This window comes from Achroia grisella, unplaced genomic scaffold, assembly GCF_030625045.1.
Source record: "Achroia grisella isolate CSIRO2021 unplaced genomic scaffold, CSIRO_AGI_Agris_v1 utg516, whole genome shotgun sequence".
Taxonomy (NCBI): domain Eukaryota; kingdom Metazoa; phylum Arthropoda; class Insecta; order Lepidoptera; family Pyralidae; genus Achroia; species Achroia grisella.
Genome location: NW_026712909.1, coordinates 1,809,096 through 1,829,776, shown reverse-complemented (window position 1 = coordinate 1,829,776; position 20,681 = coordinate 1,809,096). Strand labels below are relative to the sequence as shown.

Genomic DNA, 20,681 nt, shown 5'->3' with positions numbered 1-20,681 from the left:
TAATCTTAACTTTTATATGGAAAGTTTAAATTCAAACAATAAAAATCATGTTTCATAATTTAATGATAACAAAATGAATTTATGTCACGGAATAATTTTTAAGTAGTTCGTATCTTTTGGTAAATATATGAAAGTTGTACATAAGATACTATGTAAATGTACAATACAGTCGAAATAAGAATTAGGAGAATGTACATCCAGCATGATAAAATACGCAGTTCTTGTTCTCAGATCTCTTGAAAAAATCAAACAGAGAGCTAATATTGTTTCTTAATAAAGTTTTACTTTATCTATGATAAATACTGCTTTTAGTTTTGGCTCATAGGTGTTTTTGCTAAATATACATGAGATTTAAAGCTGCCGGACATTACTGTTCCGTTCTAATCTTAAATAATGTACGTGCATTATAGAAGATAACAGTAAGATACAGGTACGGGAATCTTGCAGTCTATCTGAACACCATACGATAAATATTAACGTAGAATGCTCCATTTAGTGTAGATGTAGAAGTTTAGTAGAACAATGGTGCACTAAGCTAAAAAATTGTATTCATAATTTGATCTATGCAAAAAAGTGAGTTTTTGGTTATTGAATATTTCTATTGTTTTAGGCGGTTGCATCTCTGCAGGTCGGTCCAACATACTATATACATAACAAAAATAAAATTTATAAGTGTGAACCAAAGATGATGTTAATCATATGAAATATGATACCTACATCTCGAAACATAAGCAGGTTCTTTGTTTTCAGTAGTCTAATCTGAGACGTAAGTTTATATTATAATAATAACAAGTGTATGTATGTATGTATGTATAACTTAAAGATAGTAAAAAAATGCAATACAAGATATGCTAAACAGTGTATAAATAAATTAGTATGTACATATCAAGTAGTCCAAGTAACTAAAGACAAGTCAACATTTTTAGCAAAAATCAAATTGTGATACAATAAAAATTATGGTTTATTATGGAGACTGACGATAAATAAATTTAAACTGAAAATTAAAAATCTACTATGCAAATCGTTAGAGTACTTTATCTTCAATCACAGACAAGTTAAACGTGGCAAGACACAATCTTACATCTAATATTAAATTCTGAAGGTAAATCTTATAATGTATTGAACTAATTACCATAATAGGAACTAAAAGTTAGTTATTGTACAAATTCTGGATAATTATTAAGTAATTTTTTGTTAGGTAGTAGGAAAATTCATATAAAGTAAAATTATTAGATATTATGCAAATAATGCTAAATATATCACGTGTGATATTTAAATACAGGCTTAGGTTTCCCCTTAAGACTATTGTCATATCATCGCACAGTGTTCCCATGTAGTGCATGTATGATTTTGGTATAGGAGGCATAGTTACAAAGATTGTGTAGTTGGATTGAAAATTATATGCCTCACAGAGTTTTTTAATCAACAAAATTGCCAAAGGCATGTATTAATTTGCATATAGTAAATCATAGTATCAATTTAATAAGTATCCAGAAATAATACAACACAACAAATCCCGTTGTAAACTTTCGCTTACTCGTGTATAAAATTCACCTTTAGATTTATAGTGACATTTTTACCAATCATCTTGATTTAATAATTTAAATAAAATGACCAGCATGCAAAAAAAAAAATAACAAGTCTAAAAACAACACCACAAATACAATAAAATTATAATATTCAACACTTATGCTACTTAAAGATGTACATGGAATGTAGTTGTTTCACTGTACTTTTTACCTTATAACTAATGTAAAATTGCACAAAAAGGAAATTAATTCTTTGGCCTTAAGAACTAAACAGAAATCACAAAACTTATTTAAAAAATAAATTCGATATAAAACAAAAAAGAAGATTGAGAGATAACAACCACCACAAATAAAGTGTATTTTACGTGCGAATTATACTAAAATCAGAGTTCCTTAAAGATAATGCATGGTCATGTGCATATGTTCTAAAATTAGGACTTATGTAATTAGGTTCCATATTCAACAACATGCAACTATTAAAACCTATCTAAGTAGCAACAGAAATAATCTATGGACATATCACACGTTCACAGCAGTCTTCATGTAGCTCTCGCCTTGTGTATGTTCTTTTTTTCAGAATCAGTGAACCCTAGAATGTTCTCTATAGCATTCAGATGACCCTGGTGGTTTTCCGGATCAGTGAGGAAATAATAAATAGCTGATTTCAAGAACTGCAAAGTCACCTCAGGATCCACATTGGTCTTGCTACCTTTCTGCGACTCTACGATGCGACGATACATTGCCTGTAAAATAAAATATCTATGCTTGACAATTGGTTTACAGTTATATTTTGTAGTGCATGCATTAATTAGTTAACAGGGCATTAAAATAAAAAAAACTACATCAATAATAATAATTAAAACTAAATGTAAAAAATAAAATTATCCTTTTTTTATACAAATTCTAGAAATAACAATACACTGTCGTAATTTTTACAACAAATATTTTTTTCATTACACATACATTTTCATTCGTTCATGTCATTTTTAATCCATTATTATTTATTAAATATACCTGCATCGTTCGTGCAAAGAAATGTATATATAATGCTATAAAATATCGAAATTTAATAATAAAAAATCATTCAAAGTCTTGATCATTGTACATAGCGACATAGTATGCAGTCTATTTAAAAAAATAATGACTACTAGTAATACTATTTTAAATATAATAACTGTATACCTTTTACCTATTATGTTACAAATAAAACCAAAAGAGGCTGTTTCAGCGGCATATCATGCAAAGCTTGTGTTAGGCAGGAAAAAATAAATATAAATTAACTACATGTGTTAGGAGTAAATATTGCTAATCATATATTAGGATGATGTTAGTATATTTAGTAGGAGTAGGGTATTTATATTGCTTTGCATTTTGTAATTTACAATGCCACTTTATAATACAACTATAATAAGTACAACAATAAACAGAACTATAAATAGCAGCAGGAATCAAGAATTTACCAGCTACAATTTAATCAAACTTTTCGAGTACAATTTGCACATTAAAACAATGTACAATTCTCATAAAATGAGTACTTATGGTTTTACGATGACCACCCACACCTTAAAAAAGAGTTCCACCTTGAATAAATATATAAAAATAAGAAACATGAAAACATAAACTTTAGCAAGACTTTCTCAAAACCTTTGTGCTAAAGCAAAATGTAAAAAAAAACACGAGAATGGTCAACAGTGAACGCTGCTGTCCGGTAAAAGATCCAACCTTTCGAGCTCCTAGGACCCACAAAGAAACAGCCTCCTTTGCACTTAGAAGTACTTGTGACTTTGCCGTTCGGTCCGCTGTGAATGCCGTGTCCTGCAATGCACTACACATTAAAGCTCGATCCTGTTAATTGCCACTACATGCACACAAACTTTCATGTTACAATGTGATGCGGTTAATTATTCATAATTTTTAAGAATTATTTTTCTAGCTCCGTTCTCACTTCATGGGCGACGGTATTAGCTTCAATAGAAAATGTTAGCAATAATTATATGGCAAGAATAGATGTAACTATAAGATAGTTATAAATGATATTGATGAATGAAATTACATGGACAATTTGTAAACATTTGTAATGCTACTGGAGTACTATAATGGAAAAAATAATAATTAATAATTAATGTGTGCATTAAACACTTTCTTGAATAACTTTGAATATTTAAAGTCTTTATCATGCGTATCTATTACGACTAGAAAAGGTTTTCAATGCTTTTCAATACCATAACTGTTTCTGCATTTTTCCGTAATGTAATGAAAGAATAAACATTATTACACCTACACTTTTATTATTTTACGCGTAAATTATGCATTACAAAGGTTACACAACTGTTGTCAAGGATGAGTGTTCAATGTAAACAGACTATTGTTTCGCAGATAAGTTAAAATAAAGCGAAGTTAATATTATCTATACTTACTCGGACATTTTCGAGCTCAGTCTGGGTAATCTGCAGCTGTTCAAGTAGTTCTTCAACAGACACTCTGCTCACTTGTGAAGTACCTGCCTCACCTTCCTAGAAGATTGGAATAAAATTATGCACTTACTATTAATAAAATTATATTTAGTTTTATTTCAACTAAAGGCACATGATAAAGTAAAAGAGGACAGTTTCGTACTGTACAACCCTGTGTGTATCTGTAACTATCAAATACTATAGTTCATGCATAAAATAAGAAACTATTCAAATTGCATGGTATACTAATAATCAAAAGCATCTGTGAATGAATCGTCAGCAGCTGTTAGAAATAAAAATTATACTAAATGAAATGACTTGCTCGCTTTGCAGGACGTGTTGTCAATTGGCATAACATTTCATTACTATGCCAAGGCATATTTGATTAAGGTTTTGATATTTTTTTTAGAAAATGCAGTGCTGTTGATGTAAAAAGGAACAATTAGCATTTTCTGTTAGCAGAAAAATTGCTTGCCATTTCAGTCAAATAAAACAAAATAGGGTACACTACCTTCTCTAATTCAAACTTAGCAGCTTCCACTCCTTTGTTATACATTTGCAAGTACATGGAGCGATGTCTATGTTCTTCTTCTTGCAACTGTTTGCTTGCTTCTTCTAGTTGTTTCTCTAGGGAATGGATCCGTTCTTTAGCTTGTTCATAGTTTGGTAGTAATTCACAGTAGCGTGTGTTCACATCAGCCAACTTCTGCAGCAAAGCTTCCACCTTGTCATTGTGAGCTTTTTTTAGTTCCTGCGTTTCTCCCACATGTGCTCTCATCACATCTTCAACCTTCTTTTCATAAAAAGATATTAGGCTACGTCGCTCCTCCTCTGAATCTTCTTCAGTCATGCAAGCTGCCTCATTTGTTAACATATGAACTGATTCTTTAGAGTGCAAAGAAGAGTTTGTGAGATCATCAAAGTGGCCTGAATCCGTAAATGAGCCTTGCATATCATTTCGACAGCGAGTTGGAGTTTGATCTTTGAACAGAGGACTATCTGTCACATCAAAACTACTACAAGCTTCGTCATGTTTTAAGCTTTCTTGCTCTGTACAAATATCATCTGCATTTTCTCTAATGGTCACAATTTCACTGGAGTTTGATTTTTCATCTGGTGAACAAATTGATGTTTTGTAAAGGCGAAGTTCAACTACTTCTTTTGTGAGTTGAAATATCTCACTGTCTTTTTTTTCTAAGTCTTTTTTAGCATGGCTGAGTAGGCCTTTAAGGCGACGGATTTGTTTTTGGGCACGTTGTGTTGGTGTTAGGTATTCATCACCTGCTAGACCTGCATGAGAGGAACAATGTAGGACATATCGCATGGAACGGCCGCTGAAAGTAGTTCCATTGAAAGGGGCATAGCCCGCATCAACAGAAGCTGCGGTGGCAGCACTACCATAACTATGGAGAGAGTCATCATCAGGTAAATCCTCAGGGGATCCAGGTGGAGTATGGGCAGAATCAGTCATATCCAGTTTGCCATCAACATAGCTGTCAGGTGGTTTCAAACAGGATTTTCTTGATTTGTGCTGGGCATTTGAACTGAATGACTGCAAAGAAAAATTCTATGTAAGAGATAAAAAATTTACAACCTATTATAATTTTTGTAACTAGTGAATTTATAATAATATAGTTTATGTAGGAAGGCTGATGATAGAATGTAAACAAATATAGGCTTCTCTATATTTTCCCTTGCTTTACCTTACTTAACTTCATTAGAAAGTATTAGGAGACTTAATAAAAATTTAAATAAAATTATTTTTCACATTTTATGCAATTACACATTGATGAAATGTTTATTACATCCATATATATATATTTGAGATATAACTTGAAATTATCATCCATTTATTGCTTTGCAGGAAGAACCTTTTGTGCGCATTTCATATCACTTTTTATAGTAATGTATTTTGTGTGTACCATATAGGCAAAGTAAAGTTATGATATTCTTAACATGATATCTAATATAATAAATAGAGGTATTACCTACGTTAATAAAATTTACTGATTTACAAGAGCACATTAAAATTAATTCACATTAATAGTAAAATTGTGCTGTCATAATAATTATGCTGCTGTAGTACTGTTTGATCATATGGTTATTAAGTGACAAAAGCGAGAGAAACTGACGTGCAAATAGTGAAACTTACATGGCTTCTCTGGCGATGGCCCGGCTCCATGAGTCGAGCTCCATCGCTTCGGGTTTTTTCATGACCGTTCTCCGTGATTACAGGAATTAATTTTCTCGTGGAAAGAGGCGAGCGCTGCACCATCTTTTCACCGCGCAGTCGCAGTGAAGATGTGCGCCGGAAGTTGCCGGCAACATTCCCCGTGCAGCAATGTTCATCATGAAACTCTGGCACTCTTCTATTATAATTTTTATTCATTTTCTTCAATTGTTTACATGAACGTAGCGTACTATGAAAAATAATAAATTAAAAGTAGGTAACATATGTTTACATTGTATTTCGCAATTGGAATTGAAACAGATAGGTACGTGTAAAATACCATTATGGAATAAATCGATTATTTTTCGAACGAAAATTGATTTTATTAAATTCAAATAATGTGTACAAAAAAAATAAGGTCTGCATGTTGGTTGTATGTCAAAAAATCAAGACCCAGCTGTCAAAAAAATGTAATAAAATCAAAAACATTATATAAAATCGAGTTATTTTCAATGGTCATTATGCTAAAACAATCGATTCTTTACGTAGAATATCAATCCGGTCAATTCCTATAGACAGTACAAGATACAGATAATAAAATTGAAGATTATCTGTATCTGTATTGTATCAATGCATTGAATAAAAGGCAAAGAAACTATGCTTATACAGACAAAGTGAAGTCCAAAATTAATAGACACGTGAGGTACGTATCTATTAATTTTAGTCTTCACTTTTGTAATTGTAACATGTTATTGTAATTTTCTATTTATTGAATATAGACATTAAACACATATATGACTATTAGTGTTTAAAATATAATATTAATACAGTAATATCATTGTATCTTGGAGATGAATATCATTTAAGTTTTAATATGATTTTTCATCATATGATTTCAGAATCTCAGGTAGATTCTGAAGTCATATCAAAACTTAAATGATTTTCATTTTTACAGCGGAAAGCGTAAATTTATTTGTATTTAGTAGCATATTGTCAACAGTAAATCATTTAAAAATAGAAGAAAGAGCACGTGTTACGTATACGTATATAACATGTCGCAATGAAACAAATAAGATATAAAAGCTTACAAATCAAAATAGTAATAACATGAGGTACTTGCAATGCTGCTAACGGCGGCGGCCGGACTTCTAGCAACGTCAGACATCAGGGTACCCACTCTACTTCCACGTAATACCTTCAGCAAGTTATCGTGGTAATTATAGAGGTTCTCAACCTTTAGTCAATTCTTGGTAAATTTGCCACTTTTCGCGTAACCTAGTCATCCTACACATCATAACAATCAATCCTTCAAACACATCCTATCATCTTTAACCAGTCGCATGCTGGCGTATCTATATCGTAAACGCAAGCAGGAACTTCATTTCACAATCTTTTATAAACAATTAAGTGATTTTGAATGAAGTATAAATATAAAGCGTCTATAATTTAGACTCATTATAAATAGTCGGTATAACGTTGTTCGCTTAGACGATTTCTTACAACATGGCTGAGTTGCGCAACTGGGCCTGACTAACATTGCATTATCATATTACCTATAGGTATTCAGTCTGGGAACTATAGCATTTTGCAACTAATATTTACTAGCGTATTTGTCTAGTCAACAATCAGAAGAATTAATAGAACAGCAAGATTAATAATCTTTATATTTTATTATTATATTGGTGCTTTATTTTTACCAGTTATTTAGGATGGAAAATCAGTTTAATCCCGAAGAAACAGCACATTAAATATTGTGAATAATAAATTTTATCCAATAAAAATGTACTATTACATTTAATAACAATAAACATAACTTGTTTCGGCTATTTTAAGACCCGGTTAAATAAAAAATATATAGTTTTATTCATATAGCATCATTGTTTTTCTAATTCAGTCCTTAAATTATATATGGTATAAGTATTTACTTATAAGAAATAAATGCTAGATATTTCTTGGTATAGACCAACTATGGCATTGAAATCGTACCGCATAGCTATTTGTGAAAGGGTTAAGTTGATGTGTAAAAAAATCATTGATCATTCTATTTTTTTCTGTAATATTTACATTTGTCTTTATCAATATATTAATATTAACTGTAATTAATATAATAGAAAATAATTTATTCAAAATAAACTTAATTTAAGCACTTTTGAATAGTCAACAATTTTTTTTTAATCTACAGCTCATTCTCTCATGTCTCATCACAATAAAAATAATAAACAATATTTATACGCAGGCAGATTACTTTAATGATTATTGTCTCTATTTAATCTAAAAAAAGAATTAATTACACTACAGATTAATTAAAAGAAACTGTTGAAATTAAATGTGCGTTTTATTTGTAGATTAAACAAAAGTTACCATATTTATTTATTTATTTATTTATACATATTACCATATGTAATATGTCCACGATGTCGTCTATTTATAAACGGCGCGTCATCCTACAGGTTTGGAATATGGATTTGTTTGATGTTATGTTATTTTATTCCATTTATTTTAATACTATTGCGGTTTACAGCTTATAATGAAGACATGCAGAATGTACCTACTATAAATCCAGCGGAAAAATTTATGGAGTAGCTGAAGCCTACCTGGAGATTAGGATTTTAGTATGAGGGCTCCGATAAGGGTCCGGGTCTTGGCTGAGGCCACCGTAATTTTAGTGGTAAGCAGTTGTCATAATAGTTACTTTAACACCAGGATTTAGACTAGCACGTTACTACTGTAACGTGCTAGTCTAAATTAAATATTTATTTTAATGGTCCAAATCTTTTTGTTGCTATACTTAATCTCAATAGTGTTTATGTTTGATAAAATTCGTTGTGTAGGATTTTCATTACCGGGTTTTTCGATGGCGACAATTATGCCAACATAACTAGGCAACAACAACGAAGCTCCATTTAGCCGAAGTTTTTAGTTTATTTTTAATCATATCATAATTAATAACAATAATTTCTGTCTACACATTGTTAGAATTAAACAATGTACATGCCAACTTAAAATCAAACGTTACGTGTCAAAGGAAAATCAATGCTAAAAACATTCGAAAGTAAAATTAATAGGTGATTACTTACTAATTGTAACAAGTACGAATTTTCCAATATCCATCGCGCTCAGTGAGAACATCGCCGATACATCAGTGATACACGTATTTAACACATTCGTAATTCGAAATAATACAGTCGTTCGCACAATGTTGTTCCAAGGGAAAACTTGGAAATATCAACTTAAACATCGCAAATTACATAGAGTAAACCATTCACGTTAACTTTTACGCTAGGAATGTTGCGGCAAGTTGTCGGAGCGCAGAGCGTTGGCTGCGTGCTTGGTCAATGTTTGTTCACGGTATGTTGGTCGTTGCTGAGGCTGGTAGCGCCTCGCTGTGGCCACGTCAACGCAACTACCAAATTGCTTTTAGCAAGTGTACTCCATTGTCGAGGTACTCGACGTTATGCCACCATCTAGCGAATTGCATAATACCAGTAAGTACGGATCTGAGCAAATCAGAGAACAATAGCGATAACATAATTTTTTCACCGTGATAAGTAGCTACAGAGCATTGCCGAAACTCGTAAATCAGGTACAATACGCCACCTGGTGTATTATATAGCAATACTATAAAATTACGTGTTTAGTAATTTTCAGTAGAACAACAGTGAGCATTATCAGTAATTTTTTAAGTAATTAGAAGGGCAAACAAGCTGAAGTCCTAAGTGGTAACTGTCACCCATATATCTACATGAACAGTAGTAGGTATAAACATCACGATAGCATGTAGCACCTGTGATACCGCTCAAACGTAGATATTAGGCCTCTTATCCTCTAATTTTACTGCCTTATCTCGTCTTTCAAACAAAAAACAGGACACACGCAGGTATTAAAAGGAGTTTCTCCATTCGTCTGTATATTTTGCCACGCGATGTCTCTAAACGGATTTTTTTTTATATGAGATTGCAGACTAATTAGTCAAAGAGTTTTATTATTTAGATTGACCTTATTACCGTCCAAAGATTACGACCGCCTCTCTATGTACGAATTCTAAACCATTTCTACCTGTTATAAGTCTGTCAGTCAGAGGTACCTAAGGAAAGACGCATGGAAGGTTCAATGTTCAATGTTCAAAGGTACCCTCAAATATGTACATATATGTATTTCTTTCTCAATTTATAGTATTCAACTACATATGTGCTGATGTTCGTCTTCGGTGAAACAGGTAGATATTTAGTTTCGCGAACAATAATTATTACGACATACTCTGATAACGATGAAAACATGTTTCACGAGTGCAATGCGCAGAGACGGTTGCGTTACGTTCTCTTTTACGTTTTCCTTACATTTATTATCGGAAAATTGCACTTGCTGAGAATACTTATTTTACACAAAGGAATTTAGGCTAATAATTGTGTGCAATAACGTTTATTTGTTCAGGAATAACATGATTTATCATATTTTTATTCACATTTCACGGCCTTATTTTTATATACTTACTTCATTATGTATTTATTACCTTGAAGCATTCACTGTAATTCAAATGCAATTATAGTTACGTATTGCTCTGGCTAATTAACACACTTCCTGTGCCACGGTTACGTGCTCTTTATGATATTTAAATGATTTTGTTCTAAGTATCTAACGCAAAGGAGCGTCTCTATTCGGAGCCTCAATTCTCCTAATAATTTTAACGATTCTCATTTGTTGTTCTCTATTTTTTCTTGCAATTGGAATGCAAACAAGTTTTTAGGGATCATGATGGTAAGTGGTAACTGTCACCTCCACACATGAGCATAAGCACGGACATCACATGTGACTACAACTGATCCGTTGCTGAAATAGTTGAATACGGAACTTTTAAATAAAAGCAATTACAATACAATGTCATGCGAGTCTATTACGTCTAATTACTTATATTAATCCCCGTTTAAAATTAAGTATACCCCACATTATAAACTTTACGTCGCTAAATATGGTCGCTATTACCATGCAAAATATACGTTAATAATATAAAAATATATGTAGATCATATGTAGATATTAAATAATAGATATATAGAGATACTAGTGATGCTCAGCGTCAATTCACATAGCGTCATCTAGTCACAAATAAGCAGAGTCTGTGGATAGGGATACTAAAGAACTGATGAAATACATAAATATATAGTTTTTTGTAAATATATAAATTATACAAAAACACCCAGAACAAACAAGTTCATGTAAATAGTTTTTAGCATCGTACGAGGAATTGAATCAACGATCATTGGAAGTAAGGCAGTATGTTAAACCTCTAGATCAACAAGGCCGTTGTATTTTTGCCTTCTTATTATAAAAAAATATATTAGCTTTCTGAGCTTTTTTTTTACATAAACTTTAATTGTGCTAAATTTTATTACAAAATTGTATACCTACTATATTCAAACATGTATGTATGATGTAAGTATTTGATTGTGTTGGAGCAATGCTATTAAGATCACTTTAAGTGCACTGGCAACCAATTCAATGTAGGTGTGTGGACAGATGGACAGATCTAGGTATAATCCGAGGTGAATTGTACCACATTCGATGTATAGATAACGAACGAACCTAGATTCATGATGGAGTCGTGACTTATTTATCAACAGATCTAGTAATTGTAAGTGTAAATAATCTTTATACAACAATGTGTAGGTAGTTGCCTAATGTTAAACATTTAGCGCTATTTTTATCTAGATGAGGAGTAGTAATCAAGCTTACGGTCTGATTAGAGGACTAATCATGATTATTATGTGCTTCGTAGAATATACTGCACTTACTGACAATAGCACATCATTATGCTTTCTGAAAATAAAAACCTTATTATTCTTATCAGAAGTACGTGATGCTGATTATTGAGACAAATAGGTAACACATACACATACCACCACTCCTACATACAAATTTGTTTTATCTAAACTATGAATTTTCAATACTATTAGGTATAGTAAAAATAATTATATAGTTTACTAGTTATGCATGGGTGGTTCACCCTTATTTCTTAGACCTACCCAATATGGACACAAAATTTTATAAAAATCGGTGAAGCCGTTTCGGAGGAGTTTGGTAACAAACACCGCTACACGAGAACTTTATGTATTATTAAAATTTATATGTGGGTATATAGTTTAGTCTACCTATGAACTAACCCACAGTGCCTTTTAGTGTCATACTAAGTAGTGTAATATGGAACAAGAGCCGTAGACAAATGATATATGTACTTAAATATGTACATATTTATATGGTGTATAGAAACAACGCCTAGACGAATACCAACAAACTCACTCACGAATGTACAATACATATATACATATGTTTGTATTGAAGAGAATTGAACTCGCTACCGCGACCGAATCTTCCGAAGGTGAGGCAGTACGTGAAACGATCACTACCAAACCAACAAGGTCGACAAAAGATTCAATGCTTGCGACTTTCAAACTGAATATGTTTCCATTTTATTGATTTTAATTATAGTGATGAAATTAACTGAGTATAATCATTGTTTCTCAAAGTACATATAAGTCAAGAGACTATTACTATTTCTATTATGTTATCTGTGCTATTACTAATAATAGGTATGTACAATTTTTTTATTTCTGATTTATATAACTCTCATGAATGGCAATAAATTTTCCTTTAGGTTTTTCTAATTCGGGTTACTAAATCGCCAAGATATATTATTTTCAAGTAACTGCAAAATATTTATTTAGGAATAGATTATTATTACATCAAATTACTGTTTCCTTTGTCTCCACATTAAATAAATATAGTGAAGGTATTCTAATATTACAATAATATGTAGCTAATACAATTGTATTAGTAAAAATTTAAGCTTATTTTTTTATTTCCCCTTCAGTTTGGATCGAGAATATTTATTTACGCCAAGACAACATCTAATTATCTACTTTTTGCGCTCCAGTAGGCCTACTCTCTCCCGATTTCACGGGAGGTATGGCACATTTGCATGCAGCTGTATAGGTATAGAATCAATAATTATTTATATTTCTAATCAAAGATGATATTGAATTCTGACCATATAATGTAGAGATTGTCAAAGGAATACAGATTACCCTCTGTTCGGTAAATGAATAAAGTATCTGTACACTTTGTTATGGACAGGGATTTAAATATCTAGGTCAGTAAGTGTATGTAAATAATTACGAAGTTATTAACATTCTAACTACATGTCCTACATTCTAATTTAAAATTGCATGACTGTTTAGCTCTAATAAGCTCTAAAATCTTCTATGAAACGAAATCTGAAAGGTTTAAATGTCTCACACCTAAATAGGTGTATAGAGAAATTGGAAAACATTTATTATTAGATAATCTTGAAGTTTATTTCAGGATATGATTATCTTAGTAGATAACGAAATAGAGTAGCTTAGCTAACCGTAGCCTAACCTAACCTAGTCCCAAGTTAGGCAGTGTTTGTGTTATAGTTACTATACAATTGGTAGTAAAATTATTGGGTACTATGGTCAAGTATAGAGCATAAGGTGATAACATTTATAAATGTCTTATATCATCTATTATGATATTCATAATGTCTTAATGACTGATGTCACCATCTGTCTTAACTATGCTTATGCTTACTATTTAAAATCAGATATGGACCCTCGATTTGTTTGCCTTTTCAATGCCTAAAGAACATATGTGGAATTTTGAATTGAATTAAATACATATATTCAAAAATACAGGTCAGAACCATATACACAGGGGGGTAGGGGATTGTTAGTAGTGACTGTTGTTTGTTGTGGACTAATAACCCCATTGCTAGCAGTGTACCATGTCAGGTTGACCTCTATATGGGCCCCCTTTGAAACCATCACGATAAATTTCATGATGAATTTACCACGATGGGCTACCTGATCTGACCTCATGTTCATCTTATCATTCTTCACTGGTGCCTCGCCAGTGTAAACCGTTAGCACAGGTGGGTGCAACATTTCATTATCGTCCATAAGAGTCCATATATTACGAGTATATCGTGATTATCATTGCGAAGTTACCTAGTGTAGTTGTTTTCATAACATAGATTTATACTATGAAACTATAGATTACGAGTTAACTACGTTTTAGAATACATATTGACCTTGAGATTTTAACATTACAATAACATTACAAACGTAAGTTACCTTGAAACCTGCAGATATTATATGGTACTTAATGTTTAAAATTCATTGTAGTCACAAAAGTAAATACGTATTTTTTTTAGATCGTGTTATATAACTATTTTGGTCATTTCTATTGATGTCAAGTAAATATAATTTATTCAGGTATGAGATTGTTTATCATATAAATTAATATTGGGATACAGAAAGTGATATATATTCTATAATATTAAGTAGGCAGTTGGTATAATGTAAACCGAAAACTATAAAGACTTTAGATAGCGTGACTCTTTTGCAGAAGGAGGTTAATTGTTGAGATGAAGTGAGGTTTGGAATATCTGATATATTATTGTCATAATCAACATCAACTTACAATAATAGTAAATAAATAAAATTCTCTTTTTCCTATTATATATATGTACATAGGAATGTATTCTGGTATATGTATTTCTCCATTGGTGACAATTGTTATTTATTGAGATACATAAAAATATTTTATCACGACATCTTATTCACACCAAGATTTGGTAATAGATTGTGTTAAAATCTACGAGTAGGTATATTAGAGTAGAATGAAATTCTTTTGGTCCAAATGTTTTAAAATGACTGATAATTAAATTAGTTTCCATAGTATTAGTCATAGTGTAGGTATCTGTGGAAATTTGACCTTGAAAATCTAATGTAATTATTTAGTTTTAACATTTTCTTCTATAGCGTACCGCATACATAGCAGAATGTTAAATTCTATTTCACGTAGGTACAGTTTGCGCATATTTACATTAAATAAACAATGAAGAGGAGATTGTGGCTAAAGGGATTGTTGGTTTGAAAGGTAATTCTGTCTGATCAACTACCACTTAGTAGATACCGTTTGGTTACAATTTTTGTTAGTACCTGATAAATTAATTGCCTTTCATGCTCTGCTTGTACTTGCCATTAACATATGTAGGAGCACGAAAACATCATTATTATATTATTTGTAAAATAAAACCTTTTTATCTTCTTATTGAAAAGAGGAATTAAATTATTCTAATACCATTGTACCTATATGAAAAAATTTACAAAGTCGATATTTATTTAATTATTTAAAACAGTGAGAGTATACACAGGATTGTTTCTTTACGGCATATGAAATATAAATTACTTGCTCTTACCCGTGATATGGTCTGAAAGTCGTCGGAGTTTTCTATTCATTCTAGATTTTTGAGACTATTGTAATTTTAGATCTTCATGTCAAAATTCATTAAGATCCGTTCAATAGTGGAACAAAGAGTCACAAAGAGACAGACCGACACACTTTCGCATTTATATTAGTAATAATATAAATTATAAAAAATAACTATACTTTTCTTACTCATTTGTTGAACAGTGGCTTATGCTGTAATTAGTGCTCCGTCCTGACTTTTTCTTTGACTTATACATATTAGGAGTAAATAATATTTGCCTATCTGCTGGGAGTTGAGTGCATATTTTATAGAGTCAGTTTTCGAACAAATGTAACTAAAGAACATTACTTAAATAACCTCAAAATTCTAAGATAAAATCTAGATAGCATTAGGTACCAATTAATGTACAGACTCAATCTAAAGTCATGAAAACAGTAAAATATAAAATAATCATCAGAATATCACTTTCGTTTTCGTTTGTCTTGGAAAACTTCCTAGTTAGTGGTATAGTACTACTATATACATGTATAGGTACTTATAGTATATATACATACAATTTTGTAAGGAATACGATAACGTCTCTTTATTCTGACATATCTGATTACGTTGATCGATTGTTTATCAAACGTGTTATCATCATATACAAGTATATCAGTATAAAAAGGCGTGCATGGATTATATATATTTCGGTCGATGTTATGCATTATTTAGAAAGTACAACAAAAGGTCTGAAAATTATATTTACATAAAATTTATTTAGATATAGTTAGTACACATAGTTAATTGTATGCACAATTGATTTTCACAAATAATAATTATTTAATATGTATATAGACTTTAATATTTGACGAGACCTTATAACTCTTTTAATTATTATAAATTAATAAAAATAACCTTATTCACAAGCTATAAAGCTTGGTTTAACTTAACTTATAATATCTTGCTATAATCGTATTTACTTTTGATATAAAATGAACGTAGTAAACCTAGAGAATAGGTTCCTGTGGGGACAGACAAGTCTATTTTTACATTAGAGCGCGTCAGCGTTCAGCCTAGTCACTGCATGGGGCCAACGACCATACGATGCACCAACACGGTTCACTTTTTTTAAAAGTCATCGACCTTAATGTAATTGTACCGACATCAATTATCGGCAAACATTTCTAGGAATGTAAAGTACCTGCAGTAAACAGACTTACAACAAAAGAATATTGTAATCAGTTGGGTCTCTTGGTCTTCTCTCTAATTAAGACTTGTATAGTGTTACAGTTTCATTATAATATAACTGTATATTATACTTACAGTTAGATAAATTAAGTAATATTATCTTAATACAAAATTAAAATATGCATTTAGCATCTCAATTTACCTCATGTAAAGTAGAGATTGTTTAAAGTCGTTGATGTCTTTAACTTTAAAAGTTTTCAACGGCCAATTGAAAATTGATTATTAAGAAGTTTCTTATTTATTGGTTTTAATTATTATCTACAATTTCTATATATATTACATATCTAGTTTGTCGAGTAACTTTTTACTTTAAGCATGCAAGAGCGATTATTTTCAAGTAGCTAGTTGTTAATTCATTAAGACGTTAAGGATTACTTGTTATGGTTACCAACTATTCAATACAGTGAACAAAGCACGGACGTTATACGATTTTCGGCCATACGTTTATATGTTACATATAAGGCTTCATAGAGATAATGGATACAAAGTACAATTCTGTCTCACTCATTTGCTTATTAGGCATCCTGCTTGCTCGCTGTGGATACGTCATCGCAGAAACCAGCCAGCCAATTGACCGGTATACCGCCAGCCTTCAATTTTTCTTTTATTTATAACTTGTTCGGGTTGGGTAAATTCTGCCTCGTTTACACTGGCGCGCCACGCCGGTGCAGTTACATTTACATGCTGATAATAATCCAGTACACTAATATAAACAAATACATATTTTTATTACTAAACTATTATTCATATTTTGGTATACGTCATATACGTAAAAAAAAGTAACTTGACTTTCTTAATGATTATCACGGAAGTCCAGTTACTTTTATTTATACTAACCAAAATTCATTCATGAGTCTTTGTTTGTTTGGTGAACTTAGTTATAAAGACTTGCTCGAGCAATTAAGTCAGAACTCTAATAAACCTACTCAATTCTAAGGCGTATCCGATAAAATATTAAGAATTATGCATACATTAATATTATATGTATATTGCAATATTTATGTTATATAGTATTATAAACTTAACACATATATAATTTACTAATTAAATCAATACCTGAGGTTTTAACCTTATCACTTAATGAGTTATGAATAATATACACACTTTACAAATGCAATATAGATTAAGTACATGTATATCCAAGGGATATAGGTGTAATTTAAATCTTATGGATGCATTTAATAAAGCATTTAGGTGTTAAGGGCCCTATAGAATTTATTAATGAGAGTCAACTTGAGCGAGCAGTGATACCAATGTGAACGTAGCATTATATGGTTTAATGAACGGATGGCGATGGCGGCGGCGTGCGGCGTGAACACAGTGCGCAGTCGGCCTCGAGCACCAGGCGGCGCGCGCGCAACTTTACCGTAGACTGGTGAAAGGCTGCATGACTCATACCAAACACTAGTCATGAACGAATATGCAGAGTACGACTGGAAGCTGCATCAGATGCAGAACGAGCGACTATGTGAAATAGCCAGAAAACGTCTCACCGATGGCGACAGACAACGAGCTCTGGCAGGACTAAAAGAGGCTGTTGATTCAAGTCTCAATCTAGCTCTTCGCGACAAAAGCCGGTGTCAAGATGACAATTTCTTGAGAAGATTTTTATATGCATGCAAGCATGATGTTCAGCAGAGTTTCGAGCTACTTGTGCGCTATCACCAGTATCGACGGGAACATCCAGAATTATGGGCGTCGCCAGATGGCGGTGTTCTAAGAGCACTTGGAGATGGAATACCAGGTGTACTAGCAGAGAGAGACCGTCGAGGCCGGTGTGTGTTGATTATGTTTGCATCCAATTGGACACCTCATGCTTGCACCTTACTCTCCGTTTACAGAGCCTTATTACTCACCCTTGAACGGACACTAAACGACGTACAAAATCAGGCCAACGGATATGTGATTATCGTTGACTGGACTGAATTCACATTTAAACAATCCTGTAGTTTGCAAGCTAAAGTATTAAAGCTCATGATCGATTGTCTGCAAGATTGCCTGCCTGTAAGATTTAAAAGTATACATTTTATTGGGCAACCCTGGTATGTTGAAACGGCTCTTGCCGTAATAAAGCCGTACCTTAAAGCAAGGACGCGGGAGAGAATTATACTTCATGGAAATAATTTATCCACATTACACGATTCTTTACCTCTGGATATACTTCCAGCGGAACTTGGAGGCGAGGGACCCTCATACAATTCACAGCGTTGGTTGCAGGAGTTTTGTCGGGGTGAAAACATAAACACAGTGTCAGTTGCACCTGCATCAGAAGCTGTAGAGGAGAATGATCTCCCGTCAGCAAAATTAGATAAAGCATACAAACAAAAGGATAATCCCAACTTCTCGTTTCATGGCAGTGAAAAAAGTGCAAAGTCAGAATTACTACGCGATAAAGATTGACCTTCGATACCACGTTTATTGATCATAATGTGGAAAATGGACAGCTCTATGCTCGGAAATGCCATTATAATGCTGCATTTTAAGAATAACCTAACTACTGGCGCGCGTATTTGTGATATTGAGTGTAAATTGTTAATTTATTGTTTGTAAGAACGCATGTAAAGTATTATTAAATAGTGATTGGAAAATATTGCGTACATAATGTGACATTAGGTACGTAATGATGTGTGTGTGGTGGAGTAATTTTGAGTTTCTCTTGGTTATTAGAGTGTCGGCATGGTTTTATCGTGTGTCGGGGGCATTTAAGTCGGCGCATCCCCCGCATCCGGTTGAGACGTGGTCGTTGTAACGGTCTCGAGCTCTCGATTCAGCGCATCCACCCGGCACGTTCGTTTGCTGATGCGCGCGAGCGTTGGATCTCTGCATTTTGCACAAAGAATTCTTCTCGCATTCTTGTAGATTTGTCTTATTTATTCAAGTAATTATATTTTATCAACCAGTATCTCATTATTATATCATATTTAGTTAAGACACTACGTATACAAGTGCTTTATGTGAGGCTTAGTGCGCATTTACTATTATGTTTAAGTCAATGTTTGGAAAATATTGGATTACCATAAAAAATATTTTGAAAATAAGTAGTATATATAAGTATTGTATCTGTCGAAGTAGGCAAGGTATTCTTCCATATTATCATAGCCATCATCTTTAGTGGCACTAATTATACGTGATGTTATTATGACAATCCCAATTAGGAGCGACTTTATAAGGACTGAACAACATTTTTATCCAGCTGAGTAGTTAAAATGATTAAAAAAAAGTATTTTCTTTAAAACTACTTAGAATTACCAATATAAAACATCCTGCATCGATTGCGTTGCAACTTACCTATGTACTGTTTGTTATCTTTAATTAAGTAAGTCATATTGGAAGATAATAAGCATTGACTATACAGAAATCAAAATGATTGACATATAGGAATAAGTACCTATATGATTACAGATTTTATGTTAATCTTCCAGTGAGCTCTCTTTCTAAAATATTTATTCTATTTGACAATATTATTTGTAAATAAATGCTGTGACATTATGCGATATTACTGTACTGTTTATTATTATGATTTCTATAGGGTTTGTAATTATTCATCTATAATGCATTCGATAAGTGGATTTTGTATGTAAAATATGACTGAAACAGTTGCTTTTAACACTGATATTTTTACTGTATAATAAATGAATTCAATTTCAATATTATTTTGTTTATTAGACATTAAGTATAATATGCTATTTAAATATATACCTGTATTAAGTAGATATACATGACATATTATAAAAAACAAAAATACCCAAACCAATAAAACAGATTTGTTTTGGTTTACAAGTAATTTTATTGTTAGAGGATCGAACACACGACTATTGCTTCCGACCATAATTCACTATGCTTAACGGCTAGACCACCGAGGTCGTCATAGTTGTCCAAAAAGAAACTAAACTAAGTTGAAATTTTAGACTACAAAGAACTACTGCCTTGCACGGCGCCGAAGGTCGTAAGTAAAAGGTTTCTTGTTGTTACTATACTATGTATGTATGTATTTCTATAAGCCTGTAAACTGAT

The 20,681-nt window shown here is 32.1% G+C and overlaps 2 protein-coding genes across 4 annotated transcripts; one reads left to right on the top strand and one right to left on the bottom strand.

Annotated features, from left to right (window-relative positions):
* Positions 1–58: 58 nt before the first annotated feature.
* Positions 59–9,421, bottom strand: LOC131847213 (protein quick-to-court). Of its 3 annotated transcripts, none has more exons than XM_059196701.1 (6): positions 9,230–9,421; positions 6,135–6,402; positions 4,494–5,534; positions 3,947–4,042; positions 3,252–3,344; positions 59–2,272 (listed from the first exon to the last, which is right to left on the bottom strand). In XM_059196701.1, exons 2-6 carry the CDS (start codon positions 6,369–6,371, stop codon positions 2,069–2,071), a joined length of 1,671 nt encoding a protein of 556 aa, XP_059052684.1. In that variant the 5' UTR covers positions 6,372–6,402; positions 9,230–9,421; the 3' UTR covers positions 59–2,068. The 3 variants fall into 3 exon arrangements, with proteins under 3 accessions (XP_059052684.1, XP_059052685.1, XP_059052686.1); XM_059196702.1 differs by lacking the exon at positions 9,230–9,421 and adding an exon at positions 7,269–7,287; XM_059196703.1 differs by lacking the exons at positions 3,252–3,344; positions 9,230–9,421 and having other exon boundaries at positions 6,135–6,656.
* An 8,556-nt stretch (positions 9,422–17,977) lies between these two features.
* LOC131847179 (clavesin-2-like) lies at positions 17,978–20,398 on the top strand. Its single transcript, XM_059196660.1, has one exon. It carries the CDS (start codon positions 18,078–18,080, stop codon positions 19,065–19,067), a length of 990 nt encoding a protein of 329 aa, XP_059052643.1. The 5' UTR covers positions 17,978–18,077; the 3' UTR covers positions 19,068–20,398.
* The last annotated feature ends 283 nt before the right edge of the window (positions 20,399–20,681 follow it).

Bases quoted from the DNA above. Each gene is read 5' to 3' on its own strand.
- LOC131847213 (XM_059196701.1), bottom strand. From the start codon at position 6,371: ATGAATAAAAATTATAATAGAAGAGTGCCAGAGTTTCATGATGAACAT. The intron at 4,043-4,493 runs GTAGTGTACCCT...CCAATCTTCTAG, and splicing joins CTAAGTTTGAATTAGAGAAG to GAAGGTGAGGCAGGTACTTC. The intron at 2,273-3,251 runs GTTGGATCTTTT...TTTATTTTACAG, and splicing joins GGGTCCTAGGAGCTCGAAAG to GCAATGTATCGTCGCATCGT.
- LOC131847179 (XM_059196660.1), top strand. From the start codon at position 18,078: ATGAACGAATATGCAGAGTACGACTGGAAGCTGCATCAGATGCAGAAC.